The sequence below is a fragment of the Notolepis coatsorum genome, assembly GCF_963971535.1.
Source record: "Notolepis coatsorum genome assembly, chromosome: 10".
Taxonomy (NCBI): Eukaryota; Metazoa; Chordata; class Actinopteri; order Aulopiformes; family Paralepididae; genus Notolepis; species Notolepis coatsorum.
Genome location: NC_140174.1, coordinates 134,366,370 through 134,387,408, shown reverse-complemented (window position 1 = coordinate 134,387,408; position 21,039 = coordinate 134,366,370). Strand labels below are relative to the sequence as shown.

General features: G+C 41.6%; 1 protein-coding gene across 1 annotated transcript in view; it reads left to right on the top strand.

The window, feature by feature from the left end:
* gck (glucokinase (hexokinase 4)) overlaps positions 1–14,266 on the top strand; it is a gene marked incomplete at both ends in the record, with an annotated part of 38,440 nt that extends 24,174 nt beyond the window's left edge. Inside the window, 2 exons of the mRNA XM_084323190.1 lie at positions 13,281–13,514; positions 14,119–14,266. Of these exons, the coding sequence (XP_084179316.1) occupies positions 13,281–13,514; positions 14,119–14,266 (382 nt within the window). The remainder of the gene's footprint in view (positions 1–13,280; positions 13,515–14,118) is intronic.
* Positions 14,267–21,039: the final 6,773 nt, after the last annotated feature.

Sequence of the window (21,039 nt, the reverse complement as noted above, 5' to 3'; positions counted from 1 at the left end):
GGTCCAAATGCCAGCTTCGTCTGAACAAAGCGACCCGCCGCCGGATTGTCCCCTCGCTTTCCTACACTACGTCTCTTCATACTGATCTAATAATCTAAATGAAACTACTAACTGATCAAACTACTATTACTACTACTGAAATATACTACCTAGACTACACACTAATCCCTCGAATAGTACTACTACTTAGCACGACTAAGTACTTTCTAAAGCACAGCTGAAACCTTACAATTAGTCTGATACTACCACTATACTGTATAACACTATAAATATAGACTATAGGCTGATCTCAATTCAAATATCTCTCTCAATCTCTCTCTCTCTCTCTATCGCTCTATCTATCTCTCTCTCTCTCTCTCCTCCAAAACCTCGTAGATTCTGGGATCGCGCTAACGTTTTATACCTGTGGTTACATTGGCCAGGTATGCTGGCCAATCAAATGCCAGATTCATTGTGGGGTACAATATTCCCCCTATTGTGATAGTGTTAGAAAATAGGGGGACACTGCCACCTAGTGAAATTTGAGAGGAAATGCAGTTTCCGGTTAAAATTTTCTTCCAAAAGCTCGGCGGTGAAGTTCAGACGGGGAAAATCGAAAAAAGATGTAAACAGATCAAAGACGCTGTACAGCGTCCTCGGCACCTTGAGCATGGCCGGGAAAGACGCTGTAAAGCGTTTCCCGGCACCCAAAGTGTTAATATGCGTACAGTAGCTTAGGTACAGTAATTTATTGTCAGTCATCAATCGTATTCAGGCAGGTGTCGCAGGTGTCTTGCAGTTGCATGATTCATCCAATGCCACTTTTCCTGAATAGAATAGAATAGAATAAAATAAAAAGATTATTTTACCATATCAATATAAGTGAATGTACGTTTGAATACTTTTTACAGTAATCCTTACAGTGACAGCTTATTCGCACTCTTCCTCAGTGTTCCGGCAGGTGTTGACTTTCTTACAGTTGCATGCTTCGATACATGCCATGTGACTCTTCCTGAATAGAATAGAGTAGAAGAGAATTGAAAGATTATAGCCAGCTCTCATACAAGTATATTCGAACACATGATACAATTGTCCTTACAGTGATTTATTCTGTTCCTTCATTCCTTTTTTTCTCTCTGTTATAGGCATATGTTCACAATTCTGTTAACAACAAACAGTCTAGAGTATACAGTCTTGCAGGTGGATATGCTCTACCATATCATAGTTTTACAATCTAATAACATTGATCACTATCAGCTAATCCTTCATACATACCTGCAGCTGCAGCGTTGGCTGAGGCACTCCTTGGCACACCCACATGAAGTGAACTCCCTGCAGGCTTTAGGCATGGGTGGCAGAGAGAGTAGCCGTGGCACTAGCTGTCCTTCCTTGTGTATCCACCCCATTTCATCAACAGTGTACAGTGTACATTTCATGTACAGATACCGAGATGTCCCACTATGTTACCTGTTTATTGCACAATGTTGTTTTATTGGATTATATTATATGTTGTACTACTGTATTGCACATCGTTGCGGGCAAGACCACCCGCATTTCATTGTATACTTGTATGCCGTGACAAATAAAACTCTTGACTTGACTTGACTTGATAGGAGGAAGATCAGGGTGTGGCAGGTGAGCTTGGTTCCAGATGCTTGCTTGATAGTGTGAGCGCATGATGTGGAACTTCACTGAACCTGTAGAACCTATCAGGTGGTTTGAGAGTAGTTGAGTGAGATCTGATTTGTTGTCTTCAAGGGCCATGAAGCTCGACCAATCGGAAGGAAGTGGAACAGACTTGTTTTTGATTTCACGACGTACTGGTCTGTGGCGCTGTTTGCGTTTCACCCTTGTGCCTGTTTTGATGGATTGGTCATGGTATCTGTCAAAGACGACATCTACCCTCTGGTATTTTGCTCCCATCTTCAACACGGTGTCAGTGAACTTGTTGGCATAGTCACCAAATGTTGTAGTGTCAGGTGGCTTTCCGAGTGCCATTACCAGAGCTTGGCCATCAATGCCCAGGCAGCTGGGTCCCTGAAGGGTAAGATCTGCAGGGGTTTTAACTTGTTTTGTCAGTATATTTGCTAACACAGACTTGTTGGTGGAATGTAGACTCCCGTTAGTTGTGGCCAGAGATGGCGGGATGGGCATGAGCTCATGCTGGAGGATATTGTCAAGGTCTACCTTACGACCTGCTCTGTAAGCTGTGATGAGCCTTTGTAGAATCTGCCTGTCCACTTTGATGGTGTTTTGCTTGTTCTTGGAAAGTTGCACAACTTCATACAAAGAGGCAAATGTCTTGGCTTTGTTCTTTCGAATGGGTGATTTCAGGTTCAGGTGCTGGTCACTATCTGGAGGTTCACACAAACGTTTGTCCACAAACATGTTCAGTTGTGCCTGTCCAAGGTGTTCTGCGCCAAGTAGGGATTCTTGAATCTCCGGTGTGACTACGTCCTTGTTGATTATGTTTCTCAGTGTGTCACCACCATCTTGAAACACTCCGTGCTCTTTCAATGACACACAGAGTCTGCTTTCATCAGCGTCGTCTCTCCATTCTACTCTTTGTGCACTCGGTGTGTGTGTACACATCGTCTTCTTCGTCTGTTGTCAGTCTCAGCATTGTTGTTGTCTGAGAAGCTATGACTGTTCTCAGATTATATGACAGTGTCCATCTCCTGAGGGATGTTTCTATTCTGTTGATTCTTACCAAGCCTCCACTATTTTTTCCTGTAGCATTGAGCCACTCTGTACTTTGATCCGCTGAAACCTGATTGAAACGTCGATCACTGCATTTTACAACGAAGTTGCCTCTCTGAAACTCGAGGAGGATTTCTGGTGGGAGAGCAGACATCTCAGCCAGGTACACAGTACCCCACCGGGCGTAGTTGATATAATTGTACCTGAAGAAGAAGGGCAGCATACATTTGAAAGCATACAGGTGGAGATCCCACAATCCATCACGTTGTGCTAGTGTAAAGTAGAGTAGGATGCTGACCATGGTCATGTAGTCCCACCAGAATGCAGCGTTCGGGTCATCAACTACAAGCGATGCAGCAAACTCCTTCATGGGCTGCTGGAATCTGTCTGTAGAAAGTAAGTCGACCATCTGTGCGATGTCATCAGCAACTGTTGATTGGCAGAGATCTGTGAGCTCAGCTCTCAGGGTGACATCAACTCCATCCAGATGTGCATAAAGCCGTGGGAGTAGTAGCTGCCAAAGAGCCTGCAGGGTAAGTTTGTGGGTCCTCATGGCACGTGCATACCCCTTTCCTGCCATGACATGCTGAGCAGCATTTGCTCCCAGAAGATCACACTTGACCCATAGCTCGCTCAGGCCAGAATCAGCCATGTGTTGTCCGATCACACCCAGGAAGTTCATGGAAATGTGAAGGCCTCCGAGGCAAGGGATAAGCACATCATTGTATTCTTCTACTGACCACTTCAGTTCCAATAACTTCGGATAAAGTGCCTCGTCCGCTGTGAGAATGACATGTTGTTGTTCCATTGATTTGGCGACATGGAGCACTCGCTTGACGACTGTGTTCAGTGTATCGAGTTCCGATGCAGGAGCCTGGATGATAGGTAGGTACCCTACTGTAGTTTTCTCTGGGTTGACTGTGCTTGCCTTTTCATTGAACAATGTCCAGGAAAGCATTGGTTTCTGAGATGTCCTGGACAGGTGGAAAGCCATATCAGTAGCTTGTGCTTTCTGTGCTGCGGGACATTGCTCAGATGACTGTGTGAAACAGTCTGCTGCTATTACACCACTGAATGGGCACTCTGTGATTCCTTTCTTTGGTGCAGGTATGATATCAGTAATTGCCTGGGGGATGTTGAGGGTTTCTGACTTGGAATGAAGATCAATCCCTTCCAGGAGATCACCTACAGGAGGACCACGTTGCCAGGCAGCCACTTGAGTGGCATGGAATGTCCCTTTTCCATCCAGAGTGTACTCGTTGATGTCGACATTGTCTGTTGAGAAATGAACAAAGCGGCCCCTTACTAGGTTTTTTGGAACAACAGCACCGTCATCATCCATGGTCTCCAAGGTCTTCTTAGTCAATGCAGTATCAAGTTTGAGTACCTCATGGTAACTCATAACATGACCTGCCTGGTGAAACATGTTTACCAACTCCTTTGAACGTGTGGCTTGATGAAGGGTACTGGCCAGTCCTATGTGCTTCGGAGTGAGGAACTTGTCTCCACTGGCTGTGTACATAAGATCCTGTGCAATGCTGCGGACTCTAAGCTGTCGTTTGGCTGTGTTCTTATCATCATCAATATTGTCATCCTCCAGAAGGCGCTGACCACCTAGTAACAAGTTGAGGAACATGTAAAGGCTGTTGGGTATGCTGTCTATTGCTCTGTTTTCACTGATGTCTATCCCTTCTTGTTTGGGATGAGAGAGCATGTCCCTTCGGATCTGCAATGCTACATGCACCATGTTCAGGAACATATCTTGATCCTCATGTTGGAATGTAGGAATGACTCTCTCAATGTCTGCAGAGTCGTTTTTCACCATTGCTGATACTGGAATATGCCGTTATTTGGATGGAACCAAGACAGTATGAGGTTCATTTTGGGGCTGATCATGCAGTACAACAAAGTCGTATATGCCCTCAAGACGATCAGCTATTTGTTCCTTGAATGTGTTCCTTCTGCTCAGAAATCTAGATGGTATATCCAGTTGAGCCTCATTAGCGAGTGTATAGTACCGGTCCCACACATCCAGAATATCCTCTTGCTTTGCTGATTGTTCAAGTGACATTTCTTCCAGGCGTTTGGTCCTACGTTCGAACTTGGTCTTGCAAGTCTGGTAATAGCTCCCTTCTGCAGCAGTAAGATCATTTACACAAGCTAGTCGCACTCTTAAGAATGAGTCATACTTTGCTGCTTGTAGTATTCTGCTACTGACTCTCAAATCTTGTATGTCATGTAGTGCTTCTTTACAAACTTCTTGGCAAAAGATACATTGCTTCTAGGGATGTCCGATATTATCGGCCTACCGATATCGACATTAAAATGTGATATCGGAAAATATCGGTATCGGTTTTCAAAAAAAAAATTTTTTTTAATTTCTATAGAAATTATGTCCGATTCAATAACAATGCACTCTTGATTGGAAAACGACCTATAAGATTCCCTATATGGGAAAAGCAAGGCATACACTCATTAGGGGATGTTTTTAACAAACAGGGTTTTTGTAGTTATGAAGAAATACGCAAAAAAATGTATCTCACCAAGTCCACACATCTTTTTTACATACAGTTATTGTTATGTTTGAAGACTCAAGGTGTTCCATTAAAGAAACCAATTGAACACCACAGATACCACAAATTCTTCGATGAAAAAGAGACATCGAGAGGTTTTGTTTCAGATTTTTATCATCAATTACTAACGTCCTCGTATGAAACCCTCCACCTAGACTCCGTCTGGAGGAGGGATATACCAGACCTGGAAAGTGATTTTGATTGGCAAGAAGCCTGGGCAAATGTTCGACTCACATCAAGGAACCCGGACCATCAACAAATCAATCTTAACTATATTCACAGGACATACTTGACTCCTATAAGACTGAAAAAAATGGGTCTTATACAAGACTCCAAATGCTCCTTATGTACAAATGGGGACGAGGGGACATTTATGCACATGTACTGGGACTGCCCACCAGTTAAGATATTCTGGAAAGAGGTGACCCAGCAATTATCAAATCTCTTAACTTGGAATATACCTGTACACCCCTCTGTATTACTGCTGAATGATGTTTTTGAGTGTGCAGTACATCCACAGCTAAAGAGATTGGTTTTATTGGGTATCACAGTGGCTAAAAAGCTGATAGCATCACAATGGTTCCAACCGGAAAAAATTTGCCGAAAGGTCTGGATTATTACATATCTCGATGTGATCTATCAAGAAATATCTACAGCAAGAATTTTGGGTCTCAATGAATCCAAAATGACATTGTGGTTAGAAGTGGTGGAGAAAATAAAAGCTAGCATATAATGGTAGTGTCTGGTTAGGAGCGAGGGAAAATGGATGGATTATCCAATGGGGGGTCCGGGAGGGGGGGGTACGAGCTAGAGCATATGTGTGTAGGTTTTTAGATAACAGGTATTAAGGGTATATCCTGTATAAGACAATTAACTAAAATGTGATTTCATTGGATGTGCACTGTCAACTAATGCTTGTATATCTTATCGTGTGTTGTCATGTTTGTTTATGTGTTTGTTTAAAAAAATAATAAAAAAATAAAATACAGAAAAAGAAATTATGTCCGATATTATCGGCCTACCGATATTATCGGCCGATATCGGCATTCAAATGTGATATCGGTTGATATTGGTATCGGAAATTAAGAGTTGGACAATATCGGTATATCGGTATCGGTAAAAAAGCCAATATCGAGCATCCCTAATTGCTTCCAATCCATTGGAGGGATTTTGCTGCGTAGCCTAACATTTTGCGTAGTTGCTGTGGATGCACATGACATTTCTTTGGCAATTTTCTTCGATCCAGCCTTCAACCTTTCAATTTTACCTTTATCCATGTATGGCGCTTGGCAATCCCTATGCCATAAGAAATGGTGAGGCAAGTCTCCTTGAAATATCTCTGTAAGTCAACTAGTTGCATCTAGAAAATTGTCATTATGTAATTTTGACCGGAGTTCTCTGATAGTGTTTGCTGACCAGTGGCGGCTCGCCACTAGGGGCGCTCGGGCGCCGCCCCCCCTCAGGAACTACCCTGGTTATATGAGAAAACAAGAAAAATAAGTTTTTAGTTTTTTGTTTTATAGCCCTATAAATAATATAAACATGTTTAAAATGAATAATATTTACTCATTTTAAGTATGTTTGTATTTACAATGCACAATACAACGTTATTATCGCAATTAAAAAACACTCGTTTTCCAGAGCAGGAAGTGACATCATGTTTTTTTTATTTTTTTTTATTTTTTCGTATTTCTCGGCCCGGGCTATACGCGATAGCGCTCTGAGTGCGCGTCACAGTTTGATCGCTGTATCCGTCACAGCCAATCAGTGCATAACGCGTTGTGCGTTGAAATATGACTATTATGTTGGAATCCGGGCGCGATTTGAAGCGGTCTAGCCAGTAGCGTCAAGAATATCTGTAGCCGCATTTCGCGGAGACGCTCTCTGATTGGCCGACGCCAGTATTTTTTTCCGTAGCAGAATTTCACAGAGACGATCTCTGATTGGCCGAATCCAATTTCTAATGTTCCAATTCTAGCTTCTAGCTTCCTAGGTTGGTTCCTAGGTTGGTCCTAGGTTGTTTGTCTTAGAGCGTGCCGTGACTGCAAGTTCTTTAGACTGTTAAGCTTAGGCACTCTTTCAAAGTTGGTTAAGGTTAGAGTTTGTCTTAGAGCATGGCGATAGAACGCCAGGTAGTTTGCAGTCTGTTCGAGCGGAAATGGACAAAGGAATGTACTTGTGTTGTGCTAACAAGCTAACACTTGGCTAACAAGCTATATGGCGGATTATACACGTTTATCAAGCTCTCCTGCCCTGGACGTTTCAACTAAACAGTGAGTCTCTCTCTCTCTCTCTCTCTCTCTCTCTCTCTCTCTCTCTCTCTCTCTCTCTCTCTCTCTCTCTCTCTCTCTCTCTCTCTCTCTCTCTCTCTCTCTCTCTCTCTCTCTCTGTGGTTAACGTTAACGTTTGTAAATAGTTTTTTTTAGGAGCAGTACTGTTAGGCTACTGCTGGCCATTCATGAAGCGAGACATTGCTGATTGTTTATTTATTTTATAACACAAGACTATGACTACCAACTGCCTAGCCAGCCGTGTATCAATCTTGGATGCAATAATAACGTTACTTACCACACTGACTATGTCGATGGCTCATTGATTTAACTACTGCAGCTCTCTCGGATTGAAAATACGTGGATTATGGCTTGTTCAATATCGTCTATGTTTGAATGAATGAATGAATGAGAACTTTATTAACAGATTGCAGAATGGGTACAATACAGTACGGCTCAATACACACAATTGTTAAGGGGATGCAGACCAGAGAAAGACGTTTGTCTTGTTTACATCAGGGTCCCAGATTTTCGATTCATATCGATAGTTTAATAGCTAGCCTTGGCTCGTTTAACAATATGCAAAATATGTGTACAGCCCTGTACTCATACTGAAGTTATTCTTGGTATATAATAGGTCTGATTGTGTAACGAATCGATTCCACGTCGCGCTGTGTGTGAGAGAGAGAAGGAGAGAGGGAGAGATCTGCCTGTGTTTGGAGACGGGCGAGTTTTGTTTCTAACTTTTCTATTTATATATTGTGTTTCAAGTTGTGAATTAGAGTCTAGACTATACTTTATTTGACTGGTTGTGTGTTGTTGTAGTAACAGCTGAGCGACTCGTTCATAAGAGCCGATTCATTGCCGTGAGCGTGAGTCGAATCGCTCACGTCTTGCCATGAGTCTGTTGCGTGGTACTGTACTGTACATGTTTGCAAAATGTTTGGTATAGCGCCCCTAGTGGCGAAGTACCCACCGGCCGCCACTGTTGCTGACTGGAGGCCATCCTTACTAACTTCCATGAGCTTTTGCTTTTTGTCTTTCTGACAGATGATGCACAACTGTGGCTCCATTGACACTTTCTGTCGCTTCAGCCATGGTTTCAGTCGCCAATTGACTAATTCAAACCTATAAGAAGATTTTAACAATCTTAGGATAAGAATGCAAACTGTAAGACATATGTATTCATTTAGCTTGCTCATTAAGCCAGAAACGTTAGCCTGTCGTAGTCTGGCCTCTAAGGCTGAGCCTGAATGTCCGAACGTCCGAACCTATATATAAAAAAAAGAAAAATAAAAATTTAACTTATTATTAAAAACGAAGGTTCAAACGTTTTTTCGAAAAACCCTGACGAAGTTCGAATCCGAAAAACAGGGTTCAGGGACAGCCTTACTGGCCTTCTGAGATCACAGTAACATTAGCTAGTGACTAGCTAATCCCAGCTAAAAACTTGCTGACTAATGTTAGCTAACGTTAGTAAGGCTTCTTTTTGTGATAAGAAATGATAAGATATACAGACGAAACTAATTTAAACAGCATAGGCCTACATGTAAAACATGTCACATTTTTACAATTTACACTGGGCATGACTTTACCTGTTATCTGTCCCTAGCAGAGCAGCCATTCTTTGAGAGGTGAAGGTGAAGTGCATGTTGGGAGGGACGTGTGGATGGAGAAGGGGGCAGGGGTTGATAGTGGGGATGGCAAAGGTTCCATCACAGCACATCTGACAATTTTTTTTGGAAATAATAACAATAGCTGAGAAATTATTCATAGTTACAATAATTGTTTCACTATCTATATCATATGAGATATAAATCTGAATATGGCATCGGATCCCCCATGTAAGAAAACTTACAAAAGCACATTTAATTCAGGTTTGTACCTGCGTGTTGTAGATGCGTGCGAGTTAAAAAAACAAAACAAACATCTTTGGATAGAACGGGGAAATATAACGCTTCTTTTAATAAACAGGAGCCATACTTAAAATACGGGTTTATCGCAACAGGTCGGTGATTCTTGCGTGCCGAGCCGACGTCCTCTCTACATAATATGTGGCGACAACAACAACAACGAGGCAATGATAACTGTGTTCAAGTTGGCAGCTAAAGTCTGCATTCAACGCCAATCTGGAATTGGAGGGCGGCGAGTGGATATGTGACATGTTTCAAACATTAGCAGGGATTTTGGAGGACTTAACAACAAACAAGGTATGGTGAGTCGTGTTTTCATGCATTCTGATCTGTTCGTCACCCGCCGCGGTGATTGATTGATTGATTGATTGAAAAGTGTATTAACAGATTGCAGAATGGGTACAGTACAGTACAGCTCAATACATACAATTGTTAAGGGGATGCAGACCAGAGAAATACTTTCGTCTTGTTTACATCAGGGTCCCCCGATCTGCAACAGCTGATCTGCTGTTCATGAATGAATGAATGAATGAATGAATGAATGAATGAATGAATGAATGAATGAATGAATGAATGAATGAATGAATGAATGAATGAATGAATGAAAACTTTATTTAACAGATTGCAGAATGGGTACAATACAGTACGGCGCAATACACACAATTGTTAAGGGGATGCAGACCAGAGAAAAACGTTTGTCTTTTTTCAATATCAGTATATTAAATTAGCCATTGTTTTTTATCCTGGCCCGCCAAGCAACGGCTTGTGGAAAATCTGGCCCGTGGCCAAACCTAATAGCCGACCCTAGCCTATATTAGCCGTTATTTTGTTTGTTGCATTAAAATTCATTAGCACCTGCTATAAACAATCCAGCCCCCGCAAAGCTCCCCCAAGGCCAATTCTCTGGCGCCGCTACTGCCTTGTTTGAAATGTTTGAGCTTGGTATACAGCATATTTGGATTCAGCACCCCTTAATACCCCTAGAAATGTTGTGTACCTAAAATAAACACGAAATGCCTTCAGCACTTTATACAAGCACATTTTCTGAAATTCTGCCTAGTCTGTCAAGAGGTGAGTGCCACTGGTCTGTAGTCATTAAGACCTGCTGGGGAGGATTTTTTTGGTACCGGGATTATAGTGGACACCTTGAAGCAGGCAGGGACCACGGACTCAGCCAGGGATAGATTGAATATGGTGGTGAACACTGCAGGGTTAGCACAGGACTTAAAGGGGAGATGAATCGTTGAACAATATGAGCGTAGTTTGTTTGTTGTGTACCTTGGGTAAGACAGGGTCCTATAATCAAATGTGAAATCCTGCTTATTTGTCTGAAAACTCAAATGTAATTTCCCCGTTTTCGCCAGGGGCGGCGCCATTTTAGAGTGAGCTAGATGGTGACGTCACTGTAGTTGTTGGGATGGCTTCTGTTTTACACTGCTGGTTACCTATAATAAACATGGAGTGTCTTGAAAGTCAGTCAGTAAATTGTCAACCAAATGTAACGTTACCTACCGAAAAAATATATATTATATAATTATACTTGTAGTTGTATTATCTGCGAGACATCACCACCACGCAACAAGTCAAACAGCTCCACTGTCTGTGTGCAGGCATGCGATGCTCATGGGAGGGGGTAACCAGTCTGTGAGCAGAAGCACGCACATGCACAGATGTGCACACAGGAATGCGCTGCACTCGACTGATGCGCCAACTCGCTAAGTACTACTTTGCATAACAATACGGCCGGTCGTCAGGTGTGTTCAAATACGTTCTCATACATTCACACAAAACTTGTGAATGAAATGCGTTACATTCCATTCGTAGAGGCACTGTATTTAGTCTGTTTTTAATTAGCATATAGCCTAAATAAATATGAATTCAAGAAGTTAAATACTGAATTAACAACACATATTTATTAACAGGCTGAAAGTTAAAACGAATAACAGGCTGAAAAAACCATTAGACTATTTAATATAGACTAAACAGTGCGTAAAATATAGGCTACGCCTACGCGGTGCGTAAAAGGCAACATTGGCTATAGCCTTCTAAAACAATTGAATAGGCTAAACTTCGTTTTAACTTCTTGAATTCACATTTCTTTAGTTTGCAATAATGCAACTGCAAGCCAATGTTCCGAGACATATTACATTTAATTTGTTAGGCTATTTGAATACACCGTTTAGCCCTAAATGGTGGATTCAAATAGCCTAACAATTACAAATATATAAATATGTCTCAGAACATTGGCTTGCAGTTGCATTATTGCAAACTAAAGAAATGCGAATTAAAGAAGTTAAAACGAATAACAGGCTGAAAAAACAATTAGCCTATTTAGGCTAAACACAGCGCGTAAATATATAGGCTAAACAGTGCGTAAAAGGCTATAGCCTTCTAAAACAATTGAATAGGCTAAACTTCGTTTTAACTTCCTGAATTCACATTTCTTTAGTTTGCAATAATGCAACTGCAATTGCGATGTCTTTTATGCTGCGCTGTGACAGCACTCCATCGTGGACAGCCAGCTGAAGCGTGTGGGCCATACATCCCAAACTTTGTAATCCTGCGTCTTTCATGCATTTGACCACGTTTCGGGCATTATCTCGGAGTATGACATGAATCTTTTCTTTCGGAATATGCCACGCCTGGAACATATTCTCGAATGCTGTTGCCAGCGCTGCAGCAGTATGGGAGCCGGAGAACTCTTGGGAATGCAGGACCGCTTTACGGAGTTGGAAGTCTGCGTCAATCCACTGAGCTGTCAAACTCAGCATTGACATGGGGCTGACGTCACATCAGAGCTCCAAATATCACTGGTAAAGCTAATTGAAGAAACATCTTCTTTCAGAAGGCTATCAATGTGCGAATACACTGCCTGGTAGAGCTCGGGTACAGGGCAATGTCTGAAAAATATGTGCAACCTGGGAGAGTGTAACACGGCTCAGATGTTTTCGACTACACTTAATGGCTGGTCGTCGAGCCCTATGAATCACCTTAGCCTTCTGACTACCACTGTTATACGCACATGTGCCCTCTAACGTGGTTTGCATTAGTGGCCGCTTTGTTTCCTCTGACTTTTTTTTGCGCCAATAATAACGAGTTGAGTTCACCATATAGGCTGTGCTTCATCTCGCTATTCAGCCGAATGCATGAATGCTGAGTCTGGCATCAATTTGCTTACATCAAACACAATGAATGGTTTTGTTACACACGTATTATTATTCTGCAGTATTATTAATTTGCTCAAATGTCGTGGCCTCACACGGTGCCAACTGCAGGTCTCGCCATCTCAAAGATGACAGAGCATACATATGCAGCATCCCCCTGTTGGGGTTGCTCAATGCTGTAAAATATTACATAAATGTTTTTTTATGAACAACGATATTTGAGGAGCCTAATAATATTGCTACAGCGTGCTGCAGGTAGTAGTAGTAGTAGCAGGTATGTGGGAGGCTCCGGGCGAAACCATCTCCGTGACGTCAGCATTGAACGTGAACAAAATGGTGGCGCACTGGTTGATAAATGCTACACGAAGGGACATAACAAATCGTTTTTTCATAGAAACGGCTTATTTTTATAACGTGATTTTTTCGGTGGTTTATCTAAATACTAATTTGATGCTATGACTATGTTTATATCGCTATTCAACATCTCCCCTTTAAGTATCCGTCCTGTTATCCCAACTGGGCCAGCTGCTTTTCTGGTGTTCACCCGCATAAATGCTCTTCTCACACTGTGTTCCGTCAATGAGAGAGTGCCCCCCCCCCCCCCGTGGATTGTGTACACGCAAGATTCTGTTGTTATTTTGCAAATCTAAATCTCCTTCTTGTCCTAATGTCGTTTGTCAGTGACTCTGGGGACAGGAAACAGATATACAACATCCTGTCCACGCTGGGAGTACTACCGTCAGAGCTGGACTGTGACATCGTGCACCTGGTCTGCGAGAGCGTCTCCACGCGCGCAGCCTACATGTGTGGGGCGGGGCTCGCTGGCGTGATTAACATCATGAGGGAGCGGCGCGGCCAGGAGGCGCTGAAGATCACCGTGGGGGTCGACGGGTCTGTCTACAAGCTGCATCCATGGTGAGGAGTGAGGAGAGACACAGGGAGGGAGGTTTTAAGGCAGCAAGTGGGTGAGATTACATGGCTGAGCAGGATGGGATATTAACTTTTACTATGGGGTTTTTAGTAGACTGTGTGAGCGCTTTCAGTTTTCATGGGACAACTTCACTGAAGTCTTTCACGTCATGGGTGGCTCCATTTGGCAGTGTTCATGGTCTACCTGCTGAGCTACAGGACCACAGTATGAGTGTCAGGGCAAAGTGGCAGGGCCCTTAGCCCACCCCTGGACCCTGTGGGGCGACAGCGGCTCGGGAGGTAGAGCAGTCGTCTGGTAATCCAGAGGTTCCCGGTTTGATTCCCGCACCTCCCGGGCAGCATGTCAAAGTGTCATTGAGCAGGACACTTAACCCCTAACTGCTCCCGATGAGCAGGTTGGCACCTTGTATGGTCGCCTCAGCCGTCGGTGTGTGAATGTGTGAGTGAATGGGTAAATTGGTGGAGGAACGAATTGTAAAGCGCTGCATATAAATGCAGTAAATTTACCATTTACCTATCTGTGCATAAGTCTGGTGAGACAGATGAAAATAGAAATAATATTATATTCTAAACTTTTTACCTTTACCAGTTTCCAAGACAGATTCCACAAAATCGTCAGGGAGCTGACGCCTCACTGTGACATCACCTTCATCCAATCAGAGGAGGGCAGTGGTCGCGGTGCGGCCCTTATCTCAGCAGTGGCCTGTAAGATGGCAGCCTTTTCCAGGCGTTGCTGATTAAGCATCTCTTTGAGAGTGAGAGAGATGCAGTGAGATGCTGCTCACCATTTGAAGATGTACAGATGGAAAGTTATGTGTATGTATTATAAAGAAACTTTGTAATGTTATATTAAAAGTATACCTGTATTTATTATAAAGAAACCTATTTGTAAAGAGATACATTTGTTGCAATCCCAGTATGTGTTTCTGAACATCTGACTGAAGTTTACTGCTGGGCCCTTAACTCCAGATGGCGCTGTGTACCGTGTGGTAAGAAGGCCACCGCTTTAAAGTATAGGAATACATGGCAGTGTTTGCAATGCTCAAACTATATTATATATCATAGCTATGGATATAATACTATTGCCCATTTGACATCGAGTATCTATCATGCAATTTGTGGAAAAAAAATATTTCATCCATACATTCCCGTTTTATACCGTGGTGAATATGAGTATAGTTTTAGAGTAATCCTGTCTAATCCCAGAAAACGACGCTATGCAGCAATATGTGCATTTCACTAAAAACCGTGGCGTTTCTCGCCTGTATCAACAATCAATCTGAAATCAACACTATATTATCGGTATTATGTTTCATCATGAATGCATGAAAGGGTGGGGGGGGGGGGGGGGGGGGGGGGGGGGGGGGGGGGGCGTTTTTCTATGCTTTGATCGTCACCAACGGAATACATTACACACACACATTACACACATACGCTCGGATCGCAGTGAATGGATTCTTGGATCAATGCAAGATTGATACCATATAGCCCTTACCTTGACTAGGATGTACTCCAAAAAGAATATTCCAATTATCTGATCGCCATTCCAAGTATTGATGTCGATCGTGTTGCCAACATAATCCACCAAAGAAAATGAACCGGGAGTGCTTGATTCTCCTCAATCCATGCGTTATAAACGCTTGTCCTGCCCGACAAGGAAAACCCTGCCCGGACTTTTTAGATCGACGCACAGCCCAAGCCAGAGAGTTTCAAAGGATGTGCAATATCGGCCGCAAGGCGGCAGGTGGCGGTATTGGACGTTTGCGATCTCAGACTCATTCCCAATGATAACACAGGCTCCATCGATGGATTATGAATGGGAATATCGAATAAAAGAAATAACGATAGAAAACCCGACTTTTCTCGGGTTTGGCGCTCAAGCGTTGGCGAGTTAACCCGACTTTATTCATGAGTGCCGTCCAATGAGTTAAAGGGGCAGTTCACCCAAAAAGAAAAAGATTTTCCCCCTTATCCAAATCTATCTATCCATCCAGATCATTTTGGTGTGATAATGAATGAGGGTAGGCCTATACTTCTACATGCTATGACACCTGAATTTCCCCAAGGGGATAAAGGGACATGTGACTTGATTTCTGGAAAGAGACGTTGTTTTTGAGTATTTCAAATGCATTTTGTTGATGCTTTGAGCACCACAAACCGGGTGCCATTCAGCTCCATTGTATTGGAGTGACAGCAGATATCTCCAAAACTAGGCAAATCACACACTATCTGGATGGATAGGTATACCACTCTGGATAAGGGGGAGGGGGATGAACTGCCCCTTTAAGCATTGGGTGGCATGCAATCTGGTTATACTGCAGATACATGCCCTGTTGTGTGTTACTGACTAATGAAAGTGTTTGGGTGTAGACTTGAATGAAATTGTATTTGTATTGTAAAGTATTTTTGATGATATTGTAATATAATATAAGACAGGTGGATGTTCAAAATGAAGCACATGTATGGAGGTGTTACTGTAATTAAATCAACTTCATTGCTGTATCACGTAGTCTTTATTGTTTGTGTGCAATGAAATATCCTTTAGGTATAGCATTATAAAACATTGTATGTTAAAGGGTAAGTTCAGAATTTTGGAACCCTAGCCCTACTTGCTAATGATGTTGTCGATCGGTAGAGTCCTTTCTCAGCACAATCCATGCTGTTCTTTATACTGGAGACCCGCTGCTTTGGTTACTTACAGTTACCCACAAAACGAATGCAAAGTCAATGGGGCCGCGCTCCAGTCTGTACGAGCCCTGAAATACATGTTGAACAGTGCACCCAAAGTACGTTTAAGCATTCATAGAAAGCCTCTGGATTTACCCAGTACTGTGTATCGTTCTTGGCAATGAAATGTGCTTTGTATGTGCATAGGCTTTACTGCTGTAAATAAATTAGCTCTAAGACACATTCAAGTGATTTTATTTAAAGTGGTAATCCACAATGAGTGATAAATTATTATAGCTGTTGTTTTTTGTTCACTGCACTTACTTGACCCTTCCATCTTGGAAAGTCATGCTAATGTCACAGGTTGAGCTAAGTCATTAGTAGGTTCCGAGTGGACAGACACAATGGGTGCAAAGAGTAACAATCTTTATTCCACAATTTAATTACAATGATGCAATGCACACAGGGCCGGATTAACGACCGGGCCGTTTGGGCCGCGGCCCGTGCACTGTAAGAAGAAAATCGGTAAAAAAACTGTAAAAGTCTGGCAGCTTGGCAACAGAGATTTACTGTAAAATTTACATTGAAATACCCTAATTAAAATAAAGTGGAAAAGCAATAGATTTACAGATAATTCTGTTTATTATTTGAGAACCAGAGAACAGAGAATCACTGTTAATTGACAGGTTAGGTTCAGCAGTGAAACACTGTTATTTTACAGGTTTTTTCCTACATTATTATGATCAAACACCTTCAATAAAGTGACAGAACTTAAAGTTCAGCAGTGAAACACTGTTATTTCACAAGTTTTCCCTACATTTACGATGAAACTCCTTCAATTAAGTGACATAACTCAAAGTTCAGCAGTGAAACACTGTTATTTCACAGGTCTTTCCTAAATTATTACGATCAAACTCCTTCAATAAAGTGACAGAACTTAAAGTTCAGCAGTGAAACACTGTTATTTCACAAGTTTTCCCTACATTTACGATGAAACTCCTTCAATTAAGTGACATAACTCAAAGTTCAGCAGTGAAACACTGTTATTTCACAGGTCTTTCCTAAATTATTACGATCAAACTCCTTCAATAAAGTGACAGAACTTAAAGTTCAGCAGTGAAACACTGTTATTTCACAGGTTTTTCCTAAATTATTATGATCAAACTCCTTCAATAAAGTGACAGAACTTAAAGTTCAGCAGTGAAACACTGTTATTTTACATGTTTTCCCAGAATTATTACAATCAAACTCCTTCAATTAAGTGACAGAACTCAAAGTTCAGCAGTGAAACACTGTTATTTCACAGGTTTTTCCTAAATTATTATGATCAAACTCCTTCAATAAAGTGACAGAACTTAAAGTTCAGCAGTGAAACACTGTTATTTTACATGTTTTCCCATAATTATTACAATCAAACTCCTTCAATTAAGTGACAGAACTCAAAGTTCAGCAGTGAAACACTGTTATTTCACAGGTTTTTCCTCAATTATTACGATCAAACTCCTTCAATAAAGTGACAGAACTTAAAGTTCAGCAGTGAAACACTGTTATTTTACAGGTTTTCCCATAATTATTACAATCAAACTCCTTCAATTAAGTGACAGAACTCAAAGTTCAGCAGTGAAAGACTGTTATTTCACAGGTTTTTCCTAAATTATTACGATCAAACTCCTTCAATAAAGTGACAGAACTTAAAGTTCAGCAGTGAAACACTGTTATTTCACAGGTTTTTCCTCAATTATTACAATCAAACTCCTTCAATAAAGTGACAGAACTCAAAGTTCAGCAGAGAAACACTGTTATTTTACAGATTTTTCCTAAGTTGTTACAATCAAACTCCTTCAATAAAGTGGCACCACTAAAAGTTAATCAGACAGACACTTTTATTGTACAGATTGTTAGAAACAAAAAGCTTCAAGTGTTAACAAACGATCAGGATTGTAAAACTGCTTTATTTTGTAGGATTTAATGGGTTACCATTCCTCAAACTTTATTCAATAGTCTGTACCGACATTTGCCACTATTACACATTTTGGAAATGTGAACAGAGTACCGTCAGCTTTGAGAGTGCTAGTTGCATGTTTGTTTAGCAATAAAAACATGCACCTAATGCACGTCCTTGTCAGATAAAATTTAATCACCAAAAGAACGAAGACGTGGATTCACAACACCGGATACCAAGCCACCGGGGCTGTGAAACATTTTGAGCAGGTAGCCAATCTCGGTATTGATCGTCACGTGACACTTTTAGGGGCAAACATACCTTTTCCCATAGACATACATGGGTAAAGAAACGGCTGGGGAAATCACTCAGGCGTCGCACAAAGTCCAAAACTACTCTTAACCCTTGTGTCTGAAAACTAAAGCGTTACTCAATTGTCCTCTTCAAAAACGCAATACAAATATTATACTATGTTGAAGGTGATAGTGGTGTATTTTTTAGACCCTCTTGCTTTGCTGCTGGGAGGGGGGCTCCTTCATCTCCTCTCACTACCGCAGGTGAGACACCACTAGGTTGCTCGTGGTAAACAGGGCTTCTACCACTAGTGGGACGGAACCATGGACTAAACTCCTCTGATGCAGCTGCCACTTTCACTTTTGAGGTTAGCTCACAGGAAATTCAATTGAATAGCCTATATTAATATAAATTATATTAATAATGATTTGAAGATGTTTACACTTTTTTTTACAACCCTACTGTTTGTTCTCCCAAGAATTAAATAAAGGTTTGATGATGATGACATGTGCTCGAAGAGAGATATAGATAGAGTGGGTGTGTTTGTACATGCAGGGAACAAAATTAACTTTTTGGCTTACCAGCCAAGGTGGTTGGTAGATTAAAAAAACTACCAGCCAGGCAGATTTTTTTACCAGCCAAAAATTTGAAATAGCTTTTTAGTATATCGCCATGTATTATTATTATTACTATATACAGGGCTCTACGCTAACCTTTTTCCCAGGGAGCACAAGTGCTCCTAAATAAAATTTAAATTAAGAAATTTAGGAGCACAGTGAAAATTTTTCAAGTAACAGAGTTTATTAACAAACTATTTATTACATGCATATTATACTGTGCGTGCGTGTGCATACTAACGGTCAACATCTGTGCAATAGCACATATCACCAAAATCAGACATTGGCCCATGCCTACTAGACACAAAGGATATTGGTTGTCAAGCTGCTTTTGTATGTTGTACTGTTGTCACAATACCAACATTTTGACTTTGATACAGATAGGAAAGGTAATGGAATATATTATTAGATGACAGAACATGGAAAATCCTTTATACAATTATTTAATTCATTATCATTTAAACGCTATTGAATAATAGTTAATCAATAGTAATTAATACAATTATTCTGTTACAGCTAGTGAGCTATATACTATAGCTACTGTCCATCAATATCATCCTTTTGAATGAAATAGGTTCAGGAGAGAGATGGAGAGAGGGAGAGAGAGAGAGAGCGACACACACACACAGATTATCAGCCCTCTCTTCCCCCACTATGCCTCTGAGCATCTCCAGTGATTAGCGTTAGCAGTAGTTAGCGTTAGCAGGTTAGCTTAGTTGGAGTACTCAGTTAGCAGATACTATTACAGTAGTTAATGTTTTTAGCGCGACGTGGGTATAACTGGCGAGGATGCAAAGCATGTTAGACAATTGGAACTGCTGCAGACTCTAGATTAGTTGTTACAGAGCTGGTCCACGCTGCTCCGTCTCTATTATGAAATTACAATTGTGCAGTTGAGACGCCCACTATGCAAGACTATTACTCGCACACTGTGCTCCTAAATGATTTTCCCGGTTCGCACAAATCTATTTTTAGAGGCAAATGCGAGTGAAATGCTCACACTGTATAGCCTTGATATAATACTCTAATATGCTCATATGGCTCCCAATTATTTTACATGCCAGAGTGGCCGAGTAGCCTCTGTAATTTACCAGCCAAAGAGGAAATCTACACGCCATTGGCGTTTGGCGGGTGCTTATTTTGTTCCCTGTGTACATGCAAGTTATACTCACATCAGCTTAAGGGAGATGCCATCCATGTCATATCAGCATAGGATGATTCAATGGCCTTGTGGTCAGCAGGGTCCCCCCCTCTGGCTGCTGGCCTCTGGTAGAGGTGTAGATCACCAGTGGCATCCCTCTGAGAACACAATTAGACTTTAGATGGTGGCTTGCGAGCACGATGAGCCTCATTTTCTAATTTTGAGATTGCTCTATCTATCCGATCTCATTACAAAATACTTGCCTCCTAGATCACTAAATGCGGGGCTCCTATCGATCCCTAGGGTAAAATGCATGCATGGGCTGAGCTCCCAAAGCGCCATGTGACTTGCAATACCAAGCTTGGCCTCTAAGCCCTTGTTGCTTTAACACTGGACCATCTGTCAAAAAAATTACAGAGGATCTGGGGGAGATAGTGTGAACCTCTGCATGCGTTACGTTCCCCAAGTGAAACTCCTCGCTGTCAGGTGAAAAGAAGCGGCTGGCGACTCCACATGTACTGTACCCTCCCCAGGCCGACAGTTGGGCAACGCGTGCAACAACCAGGAAGGGAATTGGCATAGCAACTAAATTGCGATGGGTGAGAAATACAGGAAGCCCAAAAATAAATGGAATTAAAAAAGAAATTACCATTGTATATAATTAGAAATAATCTTCTCTAAAGTGTTATTCAGTGGACTTCTCCTTTAAAAAGGAACACACCAACTTTGTGGGAAATTTGCTTATTTGCCATCTACCCTGGAGTTAGACAAGCAGATTGATCAGTTAGCCTCATAGCATAATTACCTAAGTAATCTTTTGGCCAAATTGATATTTCTGCCTAACTCTAC